The sequence below is a fragment of the Chlorocebus sabaeus genome, chromosome 20 (genome assembly GCF_047675955.1).
Source record: "Chlorocebus sabaeus isolate Y175 chromosome 20, mChlSab1.0.hap1, whole genome shotgun sequence".
NCBI classification, from domain to species: domain Eukaryota; kingdom Metazoa; phylum Chordata; class Mammalia; order Primates; family Cercopithecidae; genus Chlorocebus; species Chlorocebus sabaeus.
Window position 1 is genome coordinate 1,289,845 of NC_132923.1, and position 21,258 is coordinate 1,311,102.

General features: G+C 47.1%; 1 protein-coding gene across 2 annotated transcripts in view; it reads left to right on the forward strand.

Moving 5' to 3' along the window:
- Positions 1-4,193: 4,193 nt before the first annotated feature.
- The window catches only part of OLFML2B (olfactomedin like 2B), a 40,404-nt gene continuing 23,339 nt past the window's right edge, over positions 4,194-21,258 (forward strand). Inside the window, exons 1-3 of one of the 2 annotated variants that reach the window (XM_007976370.3) lie at positions 4,194-4,876; positions 7,925-8,188; positions 10,166-10,273. In XM_007976370.3, the coding sequence (XP_007974561.3) occupies positions 4,703-4,876; positions 7,925-8,188; positions 10,166-10,273 (546 nt within the window). In that variant the 5' untranslated portion in view covers positions 4,194-4,702. The remainder of the gene's footprint in view (positions 4,877-7,924; positions 8,189-10,165; positions 10,274-21,258) is intronic. The other variant, XM_007976371.3, reaches the window with a different exon arrangement.

Here is a 21,258-nt window from a genome sequence, read left to right on the forward strand (position 1 = left end):
AGAATGGGAGAAAATTTTTGCAATCTACTCATCTGACAAAGGGTTAATATCCAGAACCTACAAAGAACTCAAACAAATTTATGAGAAAAAAACAACCCCATCAAAAAGTGGGCAAAGGATATGAACAGACATTTCTCAAAAGAAGACATGCATACAGTCAACAGGCACATGAGAAAATGCTCGTCATCACTGACCATCAGAGAAATGCAAATCAAAACCACAATGAGATACCATCTCACACCAGTTAGAATGGCAATCATTAAAAAGTCAGGAAACAACAGGTCCTGGAGAGGATGTGGAGAAATAAGAACACTTTTACACTGTTGGTGGGATTGTAAACTGGTTCAACCATTGTGGAAAACAGTATGGTGACTCCTCAAGGATCTAGAACTAGAAATACCGTATGACCCAGCCATCCCATTACTGCGGATATACCCAAAGGATTATAAATCATGATGCTATAAAGACACAGGCACATGTATGTTTATTGCAGCACTATTCACAATAGCAGAGACTTGGAATCAACCCAAATGTCCATCAGTGACAGACTGGATTAAGAAAATGTGGCACATATACACCATGGAATACTATGCAGCCATAAAAAAGGATGAGTTCATGTCCTTTGTAGGGACATGGATGCAGCTGGAAACCATCATTCTCAGCAAACTATCGCAAGAACAGAAAACCAAACACCGCATGTTCTCACTCATAGGTGGGAATTGAACAATGAGATCACTTGGACACAGGAAAGGGAACATCACACACCAGGGCCTATTATGGGGGGGGGGGAGGAGGGAGGGATGGCATTGGGAGTTATACCTGATGTAAATGACGAGTTGATGGGTGCTGACAAGTTGATGGGTTCAGCACACCAACATGGCACAAGTATACATATGTAACAAACCTGCACATTGTGCACATGTACCCTAGAACTTAAAGTATATATATATATACACAAAAAGATTATAGTGTCCCTTAACTGTTCTATGGAAAACAATTTGAACGTTATGAAGCGTTATGTTTTCCCTTTGAGATACTCCTTTGGATCCCGCATGCTGATGAAGCTAATGACTCAGCTGGTTTGAAGGACCCCATGAGATCCTGACTCACCAAAGAAGGCAGTTTCCACATCCTGATGATGGAACTTTGTTCCATCCCCTTGGCCCAACCAATCAATGACCTCAATTTTTTAACCCCTCACTCTCCACAATCCCCTTAAAACTCCCAGCCCAGAACTCCCAGAGAGATGGATTCAAGGGTCTCCTCCCATCTCCTGACTTGGTGCCCTGCAATCATCAAATTCTTTCTCTGATGCAAACCCTGCTGATACAGTGTAAGTGGCCTGTTACTGTGCAGAAGACATAAGAACCTGTTGGTTCTATAACATGTTGACTGTGGTCAGAGACACAATCAAAGACAAGAAGTCGGGGAAGAGTAGCACCAGAAAGGTTCTCTCTTCTATTTGTTTATTTTATGAGGAAGCAAAATATCTTGTCTGGGTGGTTACCCCTAGCTATAAAGGAGACTGGGAAATTGAATGTCTGGTACAGGAGTAGCTGGAACTTGCTTAAATCAATTATGACTAGGTCAAAAAGCCAATGCTGTAAGAATAATGGAGTGGAAAATGGAAAGGGCTTGGGTCCTCGCTGATATCACTGAGTTGCTGAATTAAATTTTAAACAGCCAACCTTGTCTTCTTAGAGTGGGATAATAAATGTGTATTTGATTGAGACATTCCTAGAAGGATTTTCTATCACTTGCAGTCAAATGCACCCTAATGGATACAGAGATGGTATTTATAAAGGTAACTGAGCCTACACCCAGTTGAACTATTTGTAGTTCCCATTCATTCAACCAATATTATTTAGTGTCCACTTTGTTCTAGGCACTGGTTAAACTCTGAAGATGTAATGGTGAGCAAAACCAACAAGGTCCTTGCCCTCTCGAATTTATAATCTAGTGGAGAAGACAGGCACCCCCAAAACAACCCACAAAGGAGTATAAATATCCATCTCTCCTGTTTCTATAAAAAAGAGGTATGTGGTATTATGGGAGCATTTAACAGAGAAATTATGCTGGTGGTGGAGTCAAGGAAGGCTGCCCTGAGAAGTGAGCAGCCCTCTGAAATGCGAATATGCACATTCAGGATTATGTCTTTGCCCAGAATGCTCTCTTTCTCTCCCCTGCCACCGACCCCCGACCGCATCATGTTGCCTTATCCACTGTTTTGTTGAAACTTCCCATCATCCCAGTCATCTTCAGTATCATGCTTTCATGAAATCCACACTGACCTTTCCACTAGAAGTTACCAATTCCTTATTTAAACCCCATGAGATATGTTCTTACTCTGCCTCACAATTTCAGTGCTTATTCTGCTTACCTACTGACTCCCACCCCAACTTTGTAAGACGTGAACTACCTCATCTTCCCATTAAATGTATAGCGACCTAGTTTGTTGTCTTGCACTTGGCCAACATTCAATGTTTACTTTAATTGATTTTTTTTTTTTTTTTTTTTTTTTTTTTTGAGACCAAGTATTGTTCTGTAGCCCAGGCTATAGTGCAGTACCGGATCTCTGCTCACTGTAACCTCTGCTTCCAGGGTTCAAGCGATTCTTCTGCCTCAGCCTCTAGAGTAGCTGGGATTACAGGTGCATGCATGCCACCAGGCTAGGCTAATTTTTGTGTTTTTAGTAGAGATTACAGGGGTGAGCCACCACACTCCGCCCCTTAATTGAATTTTAAAACTACTTTTTATCGGTGGGGCACAGTGGCTCACCCCTGTAATCCCAACACTTTGGGAGGGCAAGGCGGATGGATGGCTCGAGGCCAGGAGTTCCAGACCAGCATGGCGAAACCCTGACTACTAAAAATACAAAAAATTAAATGGGCATGGTGTCATGCACCTGTAATCCCAGGTACTCTGGAGGCTGAGGCATGAGAATCACTTGAACCTGGGAGGTGGAGGTTGCAGTGAGCCAAGATTATCCCGCCACTGCACTCCAGCCTGGGCAGCAGAGCAAGACTGTCTCAAACAAACAAACAATCAAATACACTGCATTTTATCAATGTTTATCCCCATATAGCTTCAGAAAAGATTTGATAGCTTACACAGAGAGTGTGTGCATGATGTCCCCACAAACCCAGACACCCAGAGCATTGAATTTTTGTCCATAAGCTGAGTTTTTTAAAGATTAAAATATAGTAATAGGGGTTATTATTACACGTACGTCAACTATTACTTATATGCGCTAGTTTCCTTAGTTTGTTACAACCCTTATTCCTCAGCATAAGAAGCAAGGTGCTTGAATTTCCCAAGGGTGCGTAATATCCTTTGAAGGGGCCTGGCTCTGTTCGACATTCCGAGTGACAGTTGTCCAGGATGGCACAGTGCCCTTCCTTAAATTCACATATTGCTAATCTTCATTGTAGGTTTATAAAAGGTTGTCCTCAGTAATTGAGGGACATAGTAACATAATTGCACACTATTGAAAGTGGACCCTCTCTTAGAGACAATCTGGTAACAGAGACCAGGAGATTTGTCCGTAACCAGGAAGACAGGAAGAGCTGTTCCCTTTGGTAATCATTTATCAGGCAGCAGCTTTCCCCATGGGGACTCGCGGAGAGTGTCGGAGATGTACAGTCATTCCCCTGACTTTCAATGTTTACACAACTCAGGATACACTCCAGAAAGGAATTCAATGATTCTCCTCTGGGTGGAAGTATTACTAGGTTCTAAAGCCGTGGCAGGCAAGCAGCTACCAACGGCGCTAAGTTCAAAGCTGCCCGAGAACTCGCCCAGAGTTAAGTAAGGGAAAAGAAATGCCTGGGAACAAACGCGCCTTCTTCCTTGCCCCAGGTGTGCAAAAGGAGGATGCCGCAGATCTCCAACTGACTCGGGATTGGAGCGAGGGCTGGGTGCCTGCGATGGAAAGTCGCTCTTCTAGGCGAGAATGGGCAAACCCCCAGACTTCAGGGAGGCCGCTCAGGGTAACTTCTCTCCACTCACTTGCGATCAGATGAAAGGAAAGAAAAGCCCTTCCGACGTCACCCCCAGCCGGCGCGCGGCAGCTGAGCCCCAGCGGGGGCGGGGTCCGCCGGGTCCCCCTCCGCCCGGGTCCCCCTCCGCCCGAGTCCCCCTCCGCCCGAGTCCCCCTCCGCCCGAGTCCTGTGCGCTTCCCGGTTCTCCTCCTCCGCGCGGTCACTGGCTGCATCTCCGCCGCCCCGGCACAATAGAGGCTCCGCCCTCCTTCCGCGCGAGCTCTCCGCGGCTCCCTAGCCCAGCAGCCTTCGCAACCCGCGCCGCCACCGCCTCTGCCCGCCCGGTGCCAGGTCCCTGTGCTCCCCGAGGCTCCCCGCCGACCGTCCCGGCGCGCACCGCGGGCGTCTGTCCGAACGCCTTCCAGCCACCTGAGCCCTCCTGCGGGCGACGCACTCAGCTAGCCCTTGCCCGCCTCCCCTCTTCCCTGCGTCCGACTCTCCACTGGGGCTGCACAGTCGAGGGCTGCTCGCGTCGGGAAGGAGATGCCCAGAGTCTCTGGGGCGCACCCTCCCGTTCCGCTCAGTCGCACCCAGCTTTAGAAGGTGCTCTGAGCAGCCACTTTCGGCCTCTAGCTAGGACACCCTGTCGCAGAAGTCCTTGCCGAGACCCCCCGCCCCAGCCATTCTCTGAAGGGGCTGAGGACCCTCTTATCCCGCCCCTCATGGCCAAGCCTCGGCTGCTAGTTCTCTACTTCGTTCTGATTGTGATTCCGGCCTGGGTGTCCAGCATTGTCCCCACAGGGACAAGCGAGCCCCCAGATGCGCAGACAGTGGCGCCTACGGAGGATGAGACTCTGCAAAACGAGGCGGACAACCAGGAGAACGTTTTATCTCAGGTAGGATGCCGAGTGCCACGACCGCTCTTCTTGCCCTGAATGGTGGTGAGAGCCAGAAGCTGGTCCTTGCTGAAATGTTTAAGGGCAGCTGTTTTTCCTTCCATTACCAATGGAAAGGGCATTTGATTTTCATGTATCAGAATATTTTCTTAATGGAAGGATATAAGTTCTCCTCTCAAAATCATAGGGTCTTTAATCAGGAGAAAGGAGACTTGAAGGAAGGGAAGATGCCGCTCGACTTCTTGAGAAGAAAGAAAAAAAAAGTTGTTTTTGGTTTCAGGGTTGTGAAAAGTTATCTCTTGTCTATGTGTCTGTTTGTCAGATTGGAATGTGAAAACAGGCGGGTATGTTGACCAGGAGGCAGATGGCATATCCCATCGGGAGATATTTTATGGCAGAGGGTGAGACACCAGGCGGGAGCATGGGGTGAAGTCAGAACAGAAACGTGTGGTGAATGTGAGGTGACCCTCAAACAGAGAGATTGAGAACATGACGGGGTGTATTGGGAGGGGAGGGTGGGAATGCAGATGCGGGCAGCTGGGGCAGACGGTCAGTGGGGGCCCGAGTAACCCATGATAGCAGTGGGCTTTGTAAAGTGTCTGTTTACCAAGTACTTAAACTTGTTTTTTATGACTCAGTCTTCAAAACACCCTAATACCCATCTACAGATAAAGAGATGCATGGGTAGGCCGGGAGTGGGTGGCTCACGCCAGTAATCCCAGCACTTTGGGAGGCTGAGGCAGGCGGATCACAAGGTCAGGAGTTCGAGACCAGCCTGGCCAATGTGATGAAACCCCATCTCTACTAAAAATACAAAAATTAGCCAGGCGTGGTGGTGGGCACCTGTAGTCCCAGCTACTTGGGAAGATGAGGCAGGAGAATCGCTTGAACCCAGCGGGAGGCAGAGATTGCAGTGAGCAGAGATCGGGCCACTGCACTCCAGCCTGAGTGATAGAGTGAGACTCCTCCGTCTCCAAAAAAACAAGAGATACAAAGGTAGAGCCAGGGCTTCTGACAGTCTTCAGCCCAGATCTCATGTCTGTAAGGGGTAGTTCTCTCTGGAGTGTTTATTTTGTGCTCTCCAGAGCCGGCATGATGACGTGTGGTGAGTGTCACCAGAATCCTTAGAATGGCGGATGTCTGAGAAAGGATCCTCCAGCGTTGCCTGTACCTTCACTTCCACCAAGCCCTGGGACTGGGCCTTGTCTCTTTCCTGTAGAGAGAATAATCAGCTGCAATTTGGGATTTATCAAACACTAGCCTCTTCACTCTTCCTTTAATAATGATGCTAATATATGCCCTCTGCCCACCTATTACCTCCCACTGACCTCGAAATTGAAAAGACATAAAAATCTCTCACATTGGGGCTCTGGAACACGATCAACCAAAACTTTCCTGAAACCCGAGCCTCCTGAAAGGAAGGAATCCACCCAGGGTTCTCAGAGCAGGGTTATGTAGGAATCCAGGCAGAGTTTCAGAGATCAGCCAGCCACAATTTACTATCAACCCATAAAGAACAGTCGCTTAAGTCACCCTTAACTCCACCACCTTCTTCCACTGATCTATGCTGTATTTGACAACAGCCCTAAAGCAAATATTAGTATTAGAAGAAACTCAGCCTTTGCAAGGAAAACATTATAAGTCTTCTTCCCCCCAGACAGCATCCCAAGGAGCATTTCCACTCAAACAAGCTCAATGCTTGCCTACCGGAATCATTAGTCAAATGAAGGGAACCCTTCTGCTTGCCTAGGAAGGGAGCCCTGGCTTTGGAGATGTAGGGCCTTTTGGAGAGGATTGGGAGATAAGAGCCTTTTCCCAGCAAGTGCCCAGGGTTGGGGCTCCAGAAAGCCTACTGCCGTGTGTTTTCCTGCCTGGGGAGGCTGGCAGGGGCATGTGCCCAGAAGGAAATGTTTAGCATTGCAAAAGCAGCAAGTGCTGCCAGTTTGCTCTCCTGGGTTTGGCCTGGGGTTTGGGTTCAGAAGCATAAACTCCTAGACTGAGTAAACCTTACTGACTTCTGGACCTGTCTCTTTCCTCTCAATTCCCTTTCTCCACATCTAAGCCATCCTTCAAGGCCCAGATTAAATGCCACTCCTCGAAGAAGTCTTCCCTGGCTTCCAGTTGGAGCCACTCTTAGCTCCCACTGCCCTTTCTCTCTGCCTCTTCAGGGGCACTTATCACTCTCTACTCTGTGCGACTGCTATTTATATGCCTCCTGCACTGAAGGCTTCTTGAGAGCAGGCTCTCCGTCTGGCCCATCTCTTTATCCTTCATAGCACCTCAGAGTCCTTAGTAGGCACTCCATAAATGTTGAATAAACGAATGAGAGATGCCAGTAGTCTTCAAACTTGAATACCAACTTTTCAATCTCTCCAATTTCTTCTTTTCCTTTTTACATTTACACCTGGATTCTGACTGGGCACGGTGTCTCATGCCTGTAATCCCAGCACTTTTGGAGGCCAGGGCAGGTGGATCACTTGAGGTCAGGAGTTCAAGACCAGCCTGGCAAACAAGGTGAAACTGAAAATACAAAATTAGCTGGGCATGGTAGTATGCACCTGTAATCCCAGCTACTTGGCAGGCTGAAGTAAGAGAATCACTTGAACCTGGGAGGTGGAAGTTGCAGTGATCTGAGATCATGCCACTGCACTCCAGTCTGGACAACAGAGCAAGACTCTGTCTCAAAAAAAAAAAAAAAAAAAAAAAAGGAAAGGAAAAAAAAAGGAAAAGAAAAAGAAAAAAAAGAAAAGAAATAGAAAGCAAAGGCTATTGGACAAATGACAGGGCTCATCTGTTTTTTCCTTTAAATAATGAAAAGCTAAGTCCCCATGAGAAAGGCACAGCTTTCCAAGACAAACGAAGAGACCTGAATTCTGAATGCCTTCAAGGAAATGTCAGTCAGCAAACTGCATCTCGATGACCTATTGGCTCCATGGTTCAGAGTTGTCTGAGGTCTCTGACGTTTGACTAAGTAAATGGAGAGCCTCCTTCTGGAGGCTGACTGACACCTGTGTTTGCACGCCCCCAACCCATTTTCTGTGTATCTAGTTGCTGGGGGACTATGACAAGGTCAAGGCTATGTCTGAGGGCTCGGACTGTCAGTGCAAGTGTGTGGTGAGACCCCTGGGCCGGGATGCCTGCCAGAGGATCAATGCGGGGGCCTCCAGGAAGGAAGACTTCTACACCGTGGAAACCATCACCTCAGGCTCATCCTGCAAGTGTGCCTGTGTCGCACCCCCATCTGCCCTCAATCCCTGCGAGGGAGACTTCAGGCTCCAGAAGCTGCGGGAGGTGGACAGCCAGGACTTGAAGGTAGGACCTGGTATGGGGCAATGCCTTGGATGAGAGGGCACTTTTGAGACCCGCAAGTCTGGCAGGGCCATGGTTAAAGATTGTAAACCCTTTGAAGAAGGTCAGGCCTGGTCCCTAGAGTGCTGTGTGTGGATCAAGGTTGATGTCCTGGCAAACTTGTCCTTTTCAGCTCTGGTGTATAAGGGAGATGCTTCAAGCAAAGTGTGCTTGCCCCTCCTTATGGAGCCAGAGAGGCTGGGCCTGGGAGCAGCTGCCAGGCCCAGCTGGCCAAAAGAACTCAGTGTTCTTCAGGAAAATTGGTGCCACAATTTACTGTCAGCCCAGGACACACCCCAAAGATGCAAAAGAAAAATGCGAGTAAGCCTTTGGTCCTTAGCGCAAGGGCTGGGTTGGCCTAGGGAAGGAGAGGCCTGGGGCCTGCTCTAGATTGGGTCATCAAACTGTGATCCTTTCATGGTCTATAGGGTAGGGAAGCTCAGGCCCCACTTAGGCAGCCCCATGGGTTGGCTGAGGGCTTCTTCTGATCCTGCACCCCCACTTCCCTTGCAGCCTTGGGTAGTGGAACAAGCTGGGTCTTGGAGTCAGACGGATTTGGGTTCAAATCATCACTGTGTGATCCCACTTAAGTTATTTAACTTGTCTGCCCCCAGCTCTTTGAATAACATGTGGGAATAATAACATCTACTTGGTGGGGTTATAAGGATCAATGAGATAACAACTGGGAAGTACTTGGCACAATACCAGACATTCAGCTAGGCATGATCATGTAAATGAATGAATGGATGACCATATAAAGTGCTTCTGGCACCTGCGCTCTGCATGCCCTCAGTGCTGCCAGAGCCTTGGCCACCTTCCTCCCAGGGCCTCTGTACTAGCAGGCAGGACAGTATTGATAAAAACTGAGAAGGCTGGGTGTACTATGGCAGCTTGCCATAGAGCAAGAGTCTCAAAGATGGGACACTGAGTCCTCTTTTACCCCAGGGTCAGTTTAGCATTTTGTGCTAAGGAGAACCTGTTGATGTCTTTCAGAGCCTTTAGTAGATAATGAAGTTGAGTGTTTCAGAAGCATATCCTCAAGGTGTTGACATGTAGAGCCACCTTGTTGAGTGTTTATACAATAAAAATACCTGTTATGAGCCAGCTGTCTTGGGGAAGCAGAGATGAAGGATACATGGCCACTGCTTGCTTTCTTTTTTTCACTTTTATTTTAGGTTTAGGAGTACACGTGCAGGTTTGTTATAGAGGTAAATTCACGTCACGGGAGTTTGTTGTACAGATTATTTTGTCATCCAGCTACTAAGCCTAGTACCTAATAGTTATTTTTTCTGCTCCTCCCCCTCCTCCTACCCTCCACCCTCAAGCAGGCCTTAGTATCTGTTGTTCCCTTCTTTGTGTCTGAGTTCTCATCATTTAGCTCCCACCTGTAAGTGAGAACATGTGGTACTTGGTTTTCTGTTCCTGTGTTAGTTTGCTAAGGATAATGGCCTCCAGTTCCATCCATGTTCTCATAAAAGACATAATCTCATGTTTTTCATGGCTGCATATTATTCCATGGTGTATACATACTACATTTTCTTTATCCAGCCTGTCATTGATGTGCATTTAGGTGGATTCCATGTCTTTGCTATTGAGACACTACTTTTAAGGAGTTCACAGTCTAGTAGGAAAGACAGATGTCAATGCAATTGACAGATTTCGTAAAAGAGGTATAAACAGTTTGTGAAGAGGTCTAGACCTCAGGTTTACTTGTTCTTATAGGACTTTCCCATTTTCTTACCCAAACATTTCAGAAGGCAGAATGCACATACACCATTGTGCTTGCCTACATCCCTGCCTACACAAATGTGTTTCTCGTGGCAACCTCTCAATTCCTGGCTAGTGACTTTCCTGTCGAGCCCCCAGCATGCAGACCTGAAAGGAAACTGCCCTGTGTCTGTCTGCCCCAGCCCTGGACTAACCCCTTGCCTTGTTTCATAGCTCTCCACAATCATAGACATGTTGGAAGGAGCGTTCTATGGCCTGGATCTCCTGAAGCTACATTCAGTCACCACCAAACTGGTGGGGCGAGTGGATAAACTGGAAGAGGTAAGGAAGATTCTGGTTTCCATATCTTTTTCTTGATCAAGCTCAAAAGTGTACCAAACATCCCACAGTAAATTTTCAGCTAACACATGTGCTGACTAGACTTAACCCATCCTATTCTATGAAAGGGAAAATGCACATAAAAGATTCATCCAAAACTATGCCAAATTGTTGGTGACAAAGAAAATCAGTTAAGTAGAAATGCCAATACTGTACCTTCTTTTTTTCATCTATAAAATCCTCTTAATCATATAATCAATGTCTTTCCATTTTTACCTTGACTTCCAGAGACCTTACAACTCAATGAAATGTAAAGGTACAATAAGTATCTTACCTCCAGTTTTAAGATGGAGTCATCTCCTTCCTTCGTATATGGTTCCTAACTTCTCTAACTGTTCTGGTTCATACTCCTGTATTTATGTGTGTGAATCCATGTGAAATTCATTTTAGAGGAAGAAGACATAAAAATGATTACTAATAAGTAATGTTCCATACTCAGCATTCAGACTAGTCATGCCCAGGATAAATGGAGAAGTCATGCAATTTTCATAGACAAAGACACCATACTATTCTGACTGGGCTCTGGGAGTTGTAGAGGTGGTGCTATGGTTTTCATCTAGTGGTGTGTGACATGATGATGGGAGCAGGGAGTTGTTACAGATACTGTATTAATGTTGACAGTCTTTTTGCTGTGATGCCTTAACATATAGAAGAGAAATCATTCAGTCACCCAAAAAGTAACTAACGATCATTATTCAATATTACTAGTAAGAAACTTCATGGATACGTTTCATTGACTCGCATCTGGTTCTTGGACTGATACTTGAAACAGTGACTCAAAGAGCTGCTGCTCTGAGTGGAAATCTATTTCTTTAAGGTTTACAGCGTTACTGTAAGTGGTAAATTTAATAGCACAATGACTGTAAACATATCAATATTCCTTAAGAAAAAGTGGACTTTTGGGGGAATATCCTGAAAGAGCTAAGGTTCTTTGATCTATGATTAGTAGATGTAGTAGTTTGTGGCAGAAAGAGCAGCAGGCTCGGAGTCAGGACAGGATGAGTTCCTTACTCTCTGTTTGAGCTGCCAAGCAGCCATGTCCTACCTTCTCCATCTGGACAGTGAGAATAGTACCCTGCCTACTCCGTATGATTGCTGAGAGGATACAAAGTACACTAATCAGTATGAAAATGCTTTGAAATGGTTAAATTAAACAAGGCTCTGACCAAGGAGAGATTGAGGACAAACATTCCTACATTACTTTGCCAAGAGAGCTGGCACAAAGATGATGAAATATTGAAGTTACAAGGATCGGTTTCAGCACACTCCTTCCACTCCTAAAAATTTTCCCAGAAAGTGAACACCAGTTCCTTTTCCACCTGCCCGTGGGCTTAGCTCCTCCAATGCTATGATGAGGTGTTTTCTGAATATGGCTGTTGGCTCTGGGAGGGTTGGTAGGTCCTTAATCATATCAGTTATGAGGTCTGATGACAGGGGTAAGGGTTTTGGATCCTGAAATTTGTAGACAGATCAGGGTGGCCAACAGAACTGCGTCAGCCTCCTCCTCGCTGTCTGCCACTCTCTTCAAGGGGTTCTCTCAAAGAACTAGGACCCTGGGCATCTTGAGTATCTCCTTCCTCAATGTTAGCAGCTGGAATGATGACATTGTGGATGTTCAGCACCATCCCACTACCAATGGACTTCATGCAGGCTTCGGACTCTTCCTCCTAGTTAAAACCACTTTCTGGTTCTTTCAGATGCATTCAAAAGGAATTAAACCAAGGTCCCATATTGGGAGGTGCCTGTGTTTTCCTAGGCCCCCAGAACCATCCAAATGTGCAATGCCCCTTTAAGAAAGGGATTGCTCTTCTATAGGGACAGGAACAACAGCAACCTCTTCTGCTTTCACCTGACCTTGGCAGCCAAACAGTTGCCATTCTGCCTGGAGAACACAGCTTGAGAAAGATAGATTTGGGGGGAGAGTACAGTGCTCTGGAGGCTAAGGTCAGGTGCTCAGTCTCTGAGAAGGCCAGTGGGCTGGGCTTGTCCAAGGATCACAGTCTCATTACAGCCTTGTCCAACAGCTGAGCCCTCCTGCTCAGGAGGGAGTATGGGTGAATTTGATGCAGTACCACTGTCCCAGCAGGGTGGTATCATCTGCAAAAAACAGTTTTAGTTACATCAGTGAGAGTATCTCCTTGCCAAAACTGTGGTATGTTTAGTAGCAAAGATTGGACCTTAATAATAATAATCCCTTACATTTATATAGCATATTATGTTTTGTAAAGCATTCCATATACATTTAGTCCATTTGTTCCTGGGTAGTGTGAGAATCAAGGAAATTAGATGACTTGGCCAAAATCACAGTGCTAGGAAGTATAGGGCCTTCTGGTTCCTGGTCCAGGGCTCTTTCTAATCAACCCTGTAAGTGTCTTCAAATCATTGCCATCTGCCCGGCAAGCATCAGTTTTTCCTAACAGGAACTTCAAACAATAGCTCTTCCAAGGGAATTTCTAGGCAGAACTGTGACTATATCCCATAGTCCCATTAAACAGGATTAAAGTTGAGTTCGGGAAGGAGGTTTCCCCAACTAGAGAGGCTAAGGTGATAGGGTGCTGAAGTGTGACAGTAGTCTTCAGATGGATCTGGGCCCCTGTGCCCGAATAGTGGTGCATTGTATTTGCTCGAGTTTGTCTCAAGGCTCATGCCAGCTGACTGTCTGGAGTCTGCAGTAATTGAAAAGGCAGAATGTTGGGTAAATTGAAAAAACAGTCCCTCTTCAGCTTGGTTCTGCAGGAGGAATGGAAGTTAAATTCTGCTCCTGGTCCTTGAATATTCTTGAGTCCCAATGGGAGTTCTTTGGAGGTCAGACAAGACAAAAGGGGTCAGATTGGAGAGGCATTTTGCCCGGAGTAAGATCAATGGTTGGCAGTATAAGCAAGCACACATTTATGGGCTACAGCCACAGTTCCACCTTAAGTATATAGGAGGAGGTAGGAATGGAAACTTCATTTGCAGATGAAAGAGGAAGGAAGGAGAGAGAAATGGAATCTGAACTATTTTGAGTTTACCTTTTGGTAAAATCAGCTCTGGGAGCAGCTCTGCTTAGTGGAATGATTTTGGGTAAGTTTTTGCTTTAAACAATGAAAAATGACACATGCATAGAAAAGTGTATAAACAATGAATGTAGTTTAAAAAATTACTGTGAACAAAATGCCTATGTAACCACCAACCAGCTCAGGAAACAGACCAATTTTAACACCCCGAAAGGCCCCCACATGCTCTCTCCTACTCATACCCTTCCCTCAAGGGAACGTTTATCCTTACTTTTAGGTTAAGCATCTTCCTTGTTTTTCTTTATAGTTTCATCATTGAAGGATGCGTTCCTAAATGTAATCGTTTTGCCTTTTTTGAATGTTAAATACATAGAATCTTACAGAAGTGTGTGTGTGTGTGTGTGTGTTGGGTTTTTTTCATTCAATTTTATATTTTTAATATTTATCTATGTTGTTTTTGTGTCTTGTGGTTCATTCATTTTTATTGCTGTGTAGCATTCTATTGTACGAATATACTACAATTTATCTGTTCTCCTGATGATGGATATGTGGATTGTTTCCAGTTTCTGCATTCATAGTTGAGAATAGCCCCATGGACATTCCTGTACATGAACATCCCTGTGCATGTACGCTGGTGCATGTGTGCCTGCATTTCTCTATGGTACATTAGATAAATGGAACTAGAAGGTAAGCATTAGTTATGCTTATCTTCAACTTCACGAGATATTGCCAAACTGTTTTCCAAAGTGGTAGTATAAGTTTACATTCCCTCCAGCAGGGTATAAAAGTTCTATACACACTGGGTGTGGTGGCTCACGCCTGTAATCCCAGCATTTTGGGAGGCCGAAGTGGGTGGATCACGAGTTCAGGAGATGGAGACTATCCTGACTAACACAGTGAAACCCCATGTCTACTAAACATACAAAAAATTAGCTGGGCGTGGTGGCGGGCACCTGTAGTCCCAACTACTCTGGAGGCCGAGGCAAGAGAATGGCATGAACCCGGGAGGCAGAGCTTGCAGTGAGCTGAGATCACACCACTGTACTCCAGCCTGGGCGACAGAGCAAGACTCTGTTTCAAAAAAAAAAAAAGGTTCTACACACATCGTCACCAACACTTGGTATTGTCAGACTTTGCAGATTTTGTCAATTTGGAGGGTATAACTTAGTAGGATCATTTCGCTGTGTTCTAGAAACTTAACTCCAAAAATATCTTTCCAGTTCACTGGGGCGGTCTGAAACCTCATAAAACAGTTTTAGAACTGCTCCAGGAACAAGAAACACTCAAGGTGGTCAGCAGTCCAGCATAGACCCCAACTGACCTTTCTTTCCTGTGAGTGGCTGGGAAGGGGAAGGGCATGCAGGAAGTGTGGGTACATGTTGGAGTTGAGGGGTGGGTGGGCACAGAACATAAGTATCTGAAGATATAGGAGTTAAAAGTCTATAAAGAAAATCTGTAATTTCCAAAGGCAAAGGCAAGCCCTGTTCATTGCATACAGAGCTGGCAGTGGCACTCACTCAGCTCAAGAAAAGACTTCATCCGAGCTCCGAGTGCACTCAGAGACCCAAAGACTTGTAGGCTGCCCAGGCCTAAAGCTGGATTCTGAAGGCAGCAGGACTAGAGGCATGGTGTTCAACCCCAAGCAGCACATACTGCTTCCAGGGGCAGATTTATTACTAAAGTGGAGAAAAAGACAAACAGAGGGACAGATCATTAAAATAATCTTCAGCATCAAAGCTTTAGTTGGTTTCAGTCATTTCCGTAAAATTTGCAAATTTTATTGAAGAAATGTCCCACCCCCACCTTGCTGCAGGATACCCGTAAGTGTTTATAAGTGCTTGAAATGCTTATGTACACGTGCGCCTTTGTATATGTGTGGGTACATAGCCCATGCTCTTAAAATAGATGCATGCCTGTAAGCTTTCCATAGTGTGATATCTGCCTTGTCCCTTCTGGTGTGTGTCTCTTTCCTTTTTCTCCAATCTACCTGCTGGAATTTGCAAACCACACCCATGAGCATAGATGGCACCAGGGAACCTTGTGTCCCAGCTGAAGCCTTTTCTCCTGATAATGTTGCCTCCAAGGAAGATTTAAGTCCACGATGGATTTACCAGACCCAGAACTGGCCTGCTCCCCAGAATGTACTGGCACAGGCATTGCTGAGGTCTTCTCCCCCACACCTGAAGCACTGGTGGCTTTTGTGTTTCTGGACTGAAAGGCATGATCAAAGAAGCATTCCTGACCCTGGTGGATATATCTTTTCACCGGCTAATAAGAAAACGTAATTTTCATCTGTGCAGACTTGGCTGTGAGTTGGGGAAGCTGTCTCTTTCCAAGCCTCCCCTTTCCTCCCACCCTCCACCCCTGTCGAGACACCCCCAGGGCTCACTCTCTCTCCTGATCAAATCTGCTCTCTCCGAGGGGTTTGCTGTAAGTCATTTCACTCTTCTTCCTCAAGTGAAGGCTGGGAGGGGTCACTGCTTACCCGGCCTGACTTCAGTGTCCTCATACGTGAAAAGGCAGAGGGTTGAAGTTAATGTTTCTAAGATATATTTCAGCCCTAACGCTATTTAATTCAATTTACATCTTAATATGAGTTAAAACCAATATATTACCTCTCCTGGGGTTGTATATACTTCAAATCTAATTTGCCATTGTGGGATATAAGGTTTTCTTCTTGGCTAAAGAGACTTACAGTGCGAGTGTCAGCCCTCCATCTGTCTGCCTAGAAACAGTTTAGAGCTGCCAGGATGTGCATGGCTCGAGTGGCCCTATTTTAAGGGGTAAGGTTATCCCTAATACAGAAATTCATCACCAGAGGCTTGGGACTTCTTGCTGTTGCCTTGTTTGAATCTCCTGCCAGGCCCTGGACTTCTTAAGGGCAAGTTGGGTCAAGTCATATTTGTTTCCCAGGCCCTGGTCCAGCACCTGATGTAGGACAGATGCTCCACAGCTGTTTGGTTGGATGAGTGTTCAATGGGGCAGCTGGTGGCTCCCTGAACCCAGGCCTGCCTGTCTCTCCCATCAGCTGTGGTCGGAGGGATTAGGCCACGGCCCACCTGTCCTGCCATCAGGAGCGCCGGCTGTTTCCAGCTGTTCTCTTCCCCAGCATTCTTACCAGGGGCTAGGAGACAGCTGTCAGCTGGGGTGGCTGTCCCAGGCCATCTGGTCCTAGCTGTCTCCTGGATGGTGCAAAGGGTGAGCATGGTGAGCTGATGGGAACTGCGAGCCCTCCCTCCTTGGGTCCAGTTACCCTCACACTTGCTCAGTTCACTCCCACGAGAAACTATGTCCCATATGCCCTTGGGCTTGCCATCTGGATCTTAGCCCTGTGCACATCCAGCTATCTGCCAGGGAATCCTGATGCCCACAGGACCTACCAGGCGGCCTCCTATGCAGCCTCCTTAGATGTGGCTGTGTGCACTGCTGTGTGACTTGGGGCCAGGGTTTGGCCCACCTGCAGTCTGGTTTCGTCTACTCCCACAGGTGTCTAACGTGTCTCTCTACAGCACACCAGCCTTGGGTACTTACCTTCCTCCCCACGCCAGCCATACCAAACCCTAGCTTCCCTTTCCTTTTCCACCTGCATATCTGCTATGGAGACCCCAAGGGTCCCTTCCACTCCAGCTTCACCCACATGCCTCAAGCCCGATTTCTGTGCCCAACATTGTACCACATGCAGCCCCTCATCCATCTCCATGCCAAGCCTGAGTGAGGTAGGTGTCATCATTCCTTCTTTTTCCACCTGGGGCCTAGAGAGGTTTCATCCCTTGCCCTATGTGGTTATATAAGCAGGCCATGACTGTGGTGTGGGTTTACACCTGATTTCCAGAGCCAGACCCTCCCCTACACACACCCCTGTCCCTGGTTCTGGTTGTAAAAGCGAGACCACAGAGAACTGCCAGAGTTCTGCCCCATGGTCATCTTTTCCCTGGTCCCAAGGTTTTGGCTTAAGCCACTACACAGTCTCACCCAGGCACACGCACACGTGTCTAAGAGCTGGACAAGGTCAGGATACAGTCTGTGTCCTTCATACCCATTCCACCAGTCTACACATCTGGTTGTGCCGGCCCTCCATGGCTTGTCAAAACACCAGCCATACTGACTAGGGCTGACTGATGGCTGTACCCCTAACTCCACCTGCATCCGGTTCCCCTTTGCCAAGGGTCCCTGCCTTGTTTGCACGTTCTGTCCCTCTGGTGTGTGTGCATCTGGCTGAAGTCAGCAGTGGACACTTGTTCCATCTGGCAGCGTGGCACCAGTGGACACCTGTTCCCATCAGGCACCCTCCAGTGCCCAACTGCATACCAGTCCTGCACATGGCACTTGTTCTATGAACACCTCTCAGTTCCTTGGCTCTGCCTGGCCCAAGAAATCACGAGGACAAAGTTCCCAAATCTTTCATTGCCACAGTTGGCTGTGTCCAGCCTTTTGTCCCAGCCCTCTATCTATCTGCTCTTTCTCCCTCTTCCCTTCCCTCTTCTTCATTGTGCCAGGATCCTTGGCAGGGGCCATGGGTACACTTGCTTCTGCCAGATAGGTGCAATTCCCACCTCCTCTGCCACGTTGCCAGCATTGCCCACAAGCCAAGTTGCACACACCATAAATGTCGTGGTTGCAGCTGTCCCAGGGGGAAAAGCCTGAGGCATGAGATCATGGGGTTCACCTATCCCCCCAGGGCAGAATCGAGGGTACCCTACGCAGGTGGCATCCCCTGCATCTCCTGAGAATTGCCTCACCAAAGGCCTTTGGTGTGACGAGCGCAGAGTCCCAGGGAGAGGTGGGGAGCTCTTGAGGGTCAGCACCCCTAGGTTAGAGGTGGCTGATTGGGGGTGGCCAAGGAGAGGCAGCTGTGGCTGCTGCCCTGGGGGACACCAGCTGGCTCAGCCCTGCAGGCCAATGGGGTGATGCCACCGCCAGCCTCTTGTTTATTCAGGCGGCTGGCGGGCTTTGCCATTCCCGTGAGGGGAATAAACTGTACTACTCCTCTGGGTTCTCAGGGCAGGCTTGCCTAAAACTCTCCTCTGTGGAAATGCAGAATAACAACTCTTCACTGACACCCGAAAGGGGATGGGAGACTATAAACCAATGTGAAGGGGGGCTCCCTAGGGCCCTAGAAACCCCAAGACCTGGGGGGGGCGCCCTTTGCCTCACAGTGAGCGTGCCACACCCACTGATGCAGGGTGTTTAGGAATCTAGTGAGATCTTCTGTCAAATAATAAGGATGCTTAGGCCCAGCCAGCCAGTCCACCCAGAGGTATCAGCGCCTTTAGTAGAGTCCTGGGGCCAGTGGTGGGCCGCAGGTGTGGACACTCCTCAGTCCGCGCCTCAGAGAAACCTATCAACCTGACCCAGGAGTCAGTGCCTGCATCTGTGACATCACCCTGGCAGAGTTTCTGCAGAGCACTTTTCACTCGTTGATATTTTCTTGTCTATTTCTTTGTCTATTGCCTATTTACCCCTCATGGAGGGTGGCCTTCACCAGGGCAGGATCCCAGTGGCCTTGCTCACCCTTGAACCCTCAGTGCAGCACTGAGCACATGAACGCCTTAATGAAAAGGTAACACATTGAATCCCTGCACTTGCTGGGCTTGGGGATCTGTCTTAGGCTGTGAGAGCTACAGGAAAGGCATCCACAGGTGTTGCTCTCAGCAGGTGCTGATGGATTACAGAAATGCTTGAACCCTACTAAGGGGCCAGGAACTTTTCCCATCAGTCCCAGAAGGAACTCAGCTCCTATAAAACAGACCTTCTCACACATTTCTGTCCACTTTTCAAGCAGCTGTGCCCCAAGCTTTCTCCACTTAAGGCGGTGCTTCTCAAACTTCAATGTGTACGCAGAGCGTCTGGGGATCTTGTTAAAATACAGATTCTGATTTGGCAGGTCTGCGCGGGCCTGGGAATCTGCATTTCTGACAAGCTCCTGTGTGATGCCGATGCTGCTGAACTCTGCACCACACTTTGAATAGTGAGGATTTATGAGAGTCCAACATTTCTGTATTTCTCAGCATCTATGCATATCCTGTCATGTATCCTGAACCCAAACTGCAAGTATTCTCTGGCTTTTGGGCATGCTTGGTGCTGCTGAGAGCTGTATGTGTGCCAGGATCCTCTCCTGGTGTTCTTAGTGATCCAACAGGTGAGCAGAAGGAGCAAGGGCTAGGAGACCGGGTGCTGGTTCCACTCTGTCACTTTTTTGTAGTGACCTTGAGCAAGTCACATTCTTGCTCTGGGCCTCAGGTTCCTCTCTGTGAAAGGAAAGGTTAGGCATGAGTTCTTGGGTCCATTCCAGCTGTAACATTCTATGAAAGATAACAGCCACTTAGTCCGGTATGTTTCATGCACATCCATATATATTAACTCACTTAATCCTCCTAATAACCTATAGGAAAAGTGCTAGTACTATCCCCATTTTACAGATGGGAAACTGAAGCAGAGGTGTTTCAGTAATGTGCCTGAGATCTCAGATCTAGCAATAACAGCATGGAGGGGTGAACCTGTTTCCTTCAAAACCCATGCTCTTACGCATTACACTTGACCTGCTGATAGATAACACCTATCAGGAGTGACTGTGCACCCAGGAAGATCACTCATTCTGGGCGTTCTTCAAACAAGACCTCTTTCTCATGCAATTTAGCTCTCACAGTTAATTCTGTGCAATTTAGAGAGGCTGGCTTAGCCTAAGTGCCATGGAACACACTGAGCCCTTCCAGCGCTCAGGATCCGGCATGCAATGAAATGCCATAAGAATGGCATGGCTGATGGTTCTGGAGCCAGGTTCATTTAACAAGCACCTATTGGGCTTCTCTGGGCAGCCCCTGTAGGAGCCCCTGAAGCCGCGGTGTCTGGGTGTCACTGCCTGGATATACCCACGTCCCCTGGTTCTGCATCACTGGGACTTTCCTCTAGAATGTTAGTAGCATCCCACCAGGCTGCAGAGCTGTGCCTGGCAATGTCAGCTTTTACACTTCCTGTGTCTGTTAGTTAAAGAAAGATAGAAAGCAAATACATCCTGTATTTTACGTTGTTGCTTCCTCAACCTCATAAACAGGGCCCAACGGAGGACATCACATTTAAAAATGTAGATGCTCATGGAAACTTTAGTATGAGGGCCAAAGTTGGATCTCAATGTAGTCAAATCTCTTTAAAAATAACTAGAGGAGAAGGGACACCTCTAAGGCTGTCGACAACTTTCCTTGATTTAAATCCTATTCAGTGTTCACCTTCTCTAGGAAGCTACCTGGGATGCCTCCACTCTCCTCTTGCTCTGAACTCAAGAACCCTCACATTTGGCATTTACAGAACTTGACATGGTTTGTCCGTCTCTAGTTATAGTTGACATCTCTCCCACCCCACCCAGGTCTAGAACCCCAAGGATACTTAAAGCCTTTCTTTCTGTAGCACTACACTTAGACACTCAAGAGGTACTCACCAGTGTTGGTTGACTGAAATGTAGCCTTGACCCTCTCTGGTATGAACCAGGTCTGGAGCATGGCTAATTTGCCAAGTGAGGGGTCATTTAGTGAAACTGTTTTTATGGGTAAATAGGAAAGTTTGAAGTGGGCCTATCAATTTTCTATGTAAATGATGTTTTTAAAGTACCAGGGAATGCTTTGTGCTCATTAAAAAGGCGGAGTAGTTTTGTTGTTGTTGTTTGTTTGTTTGTTTGGCCACCTCTTCCAAAATTGCTTAGAAAGCCCCTCTTTCATGAACTGAGCTACTGGTTCACATGTATGGGATGCGAGTGAATGGAATTCTTTAATGTTCTTCAACACTGAGTAAGGGTGGACTATATACAAAGGACAGAAAAAGAGCCTGGTGTCCTGGTGGCCCAGAGACTCGGCAATGTTGTTAATAGAAAAGCTATGGTAGTTTGGGCAGTATTTCCTGTAGTTGGATATCCCAGGGCTGAGCTGCCCTGGAAATACTGCC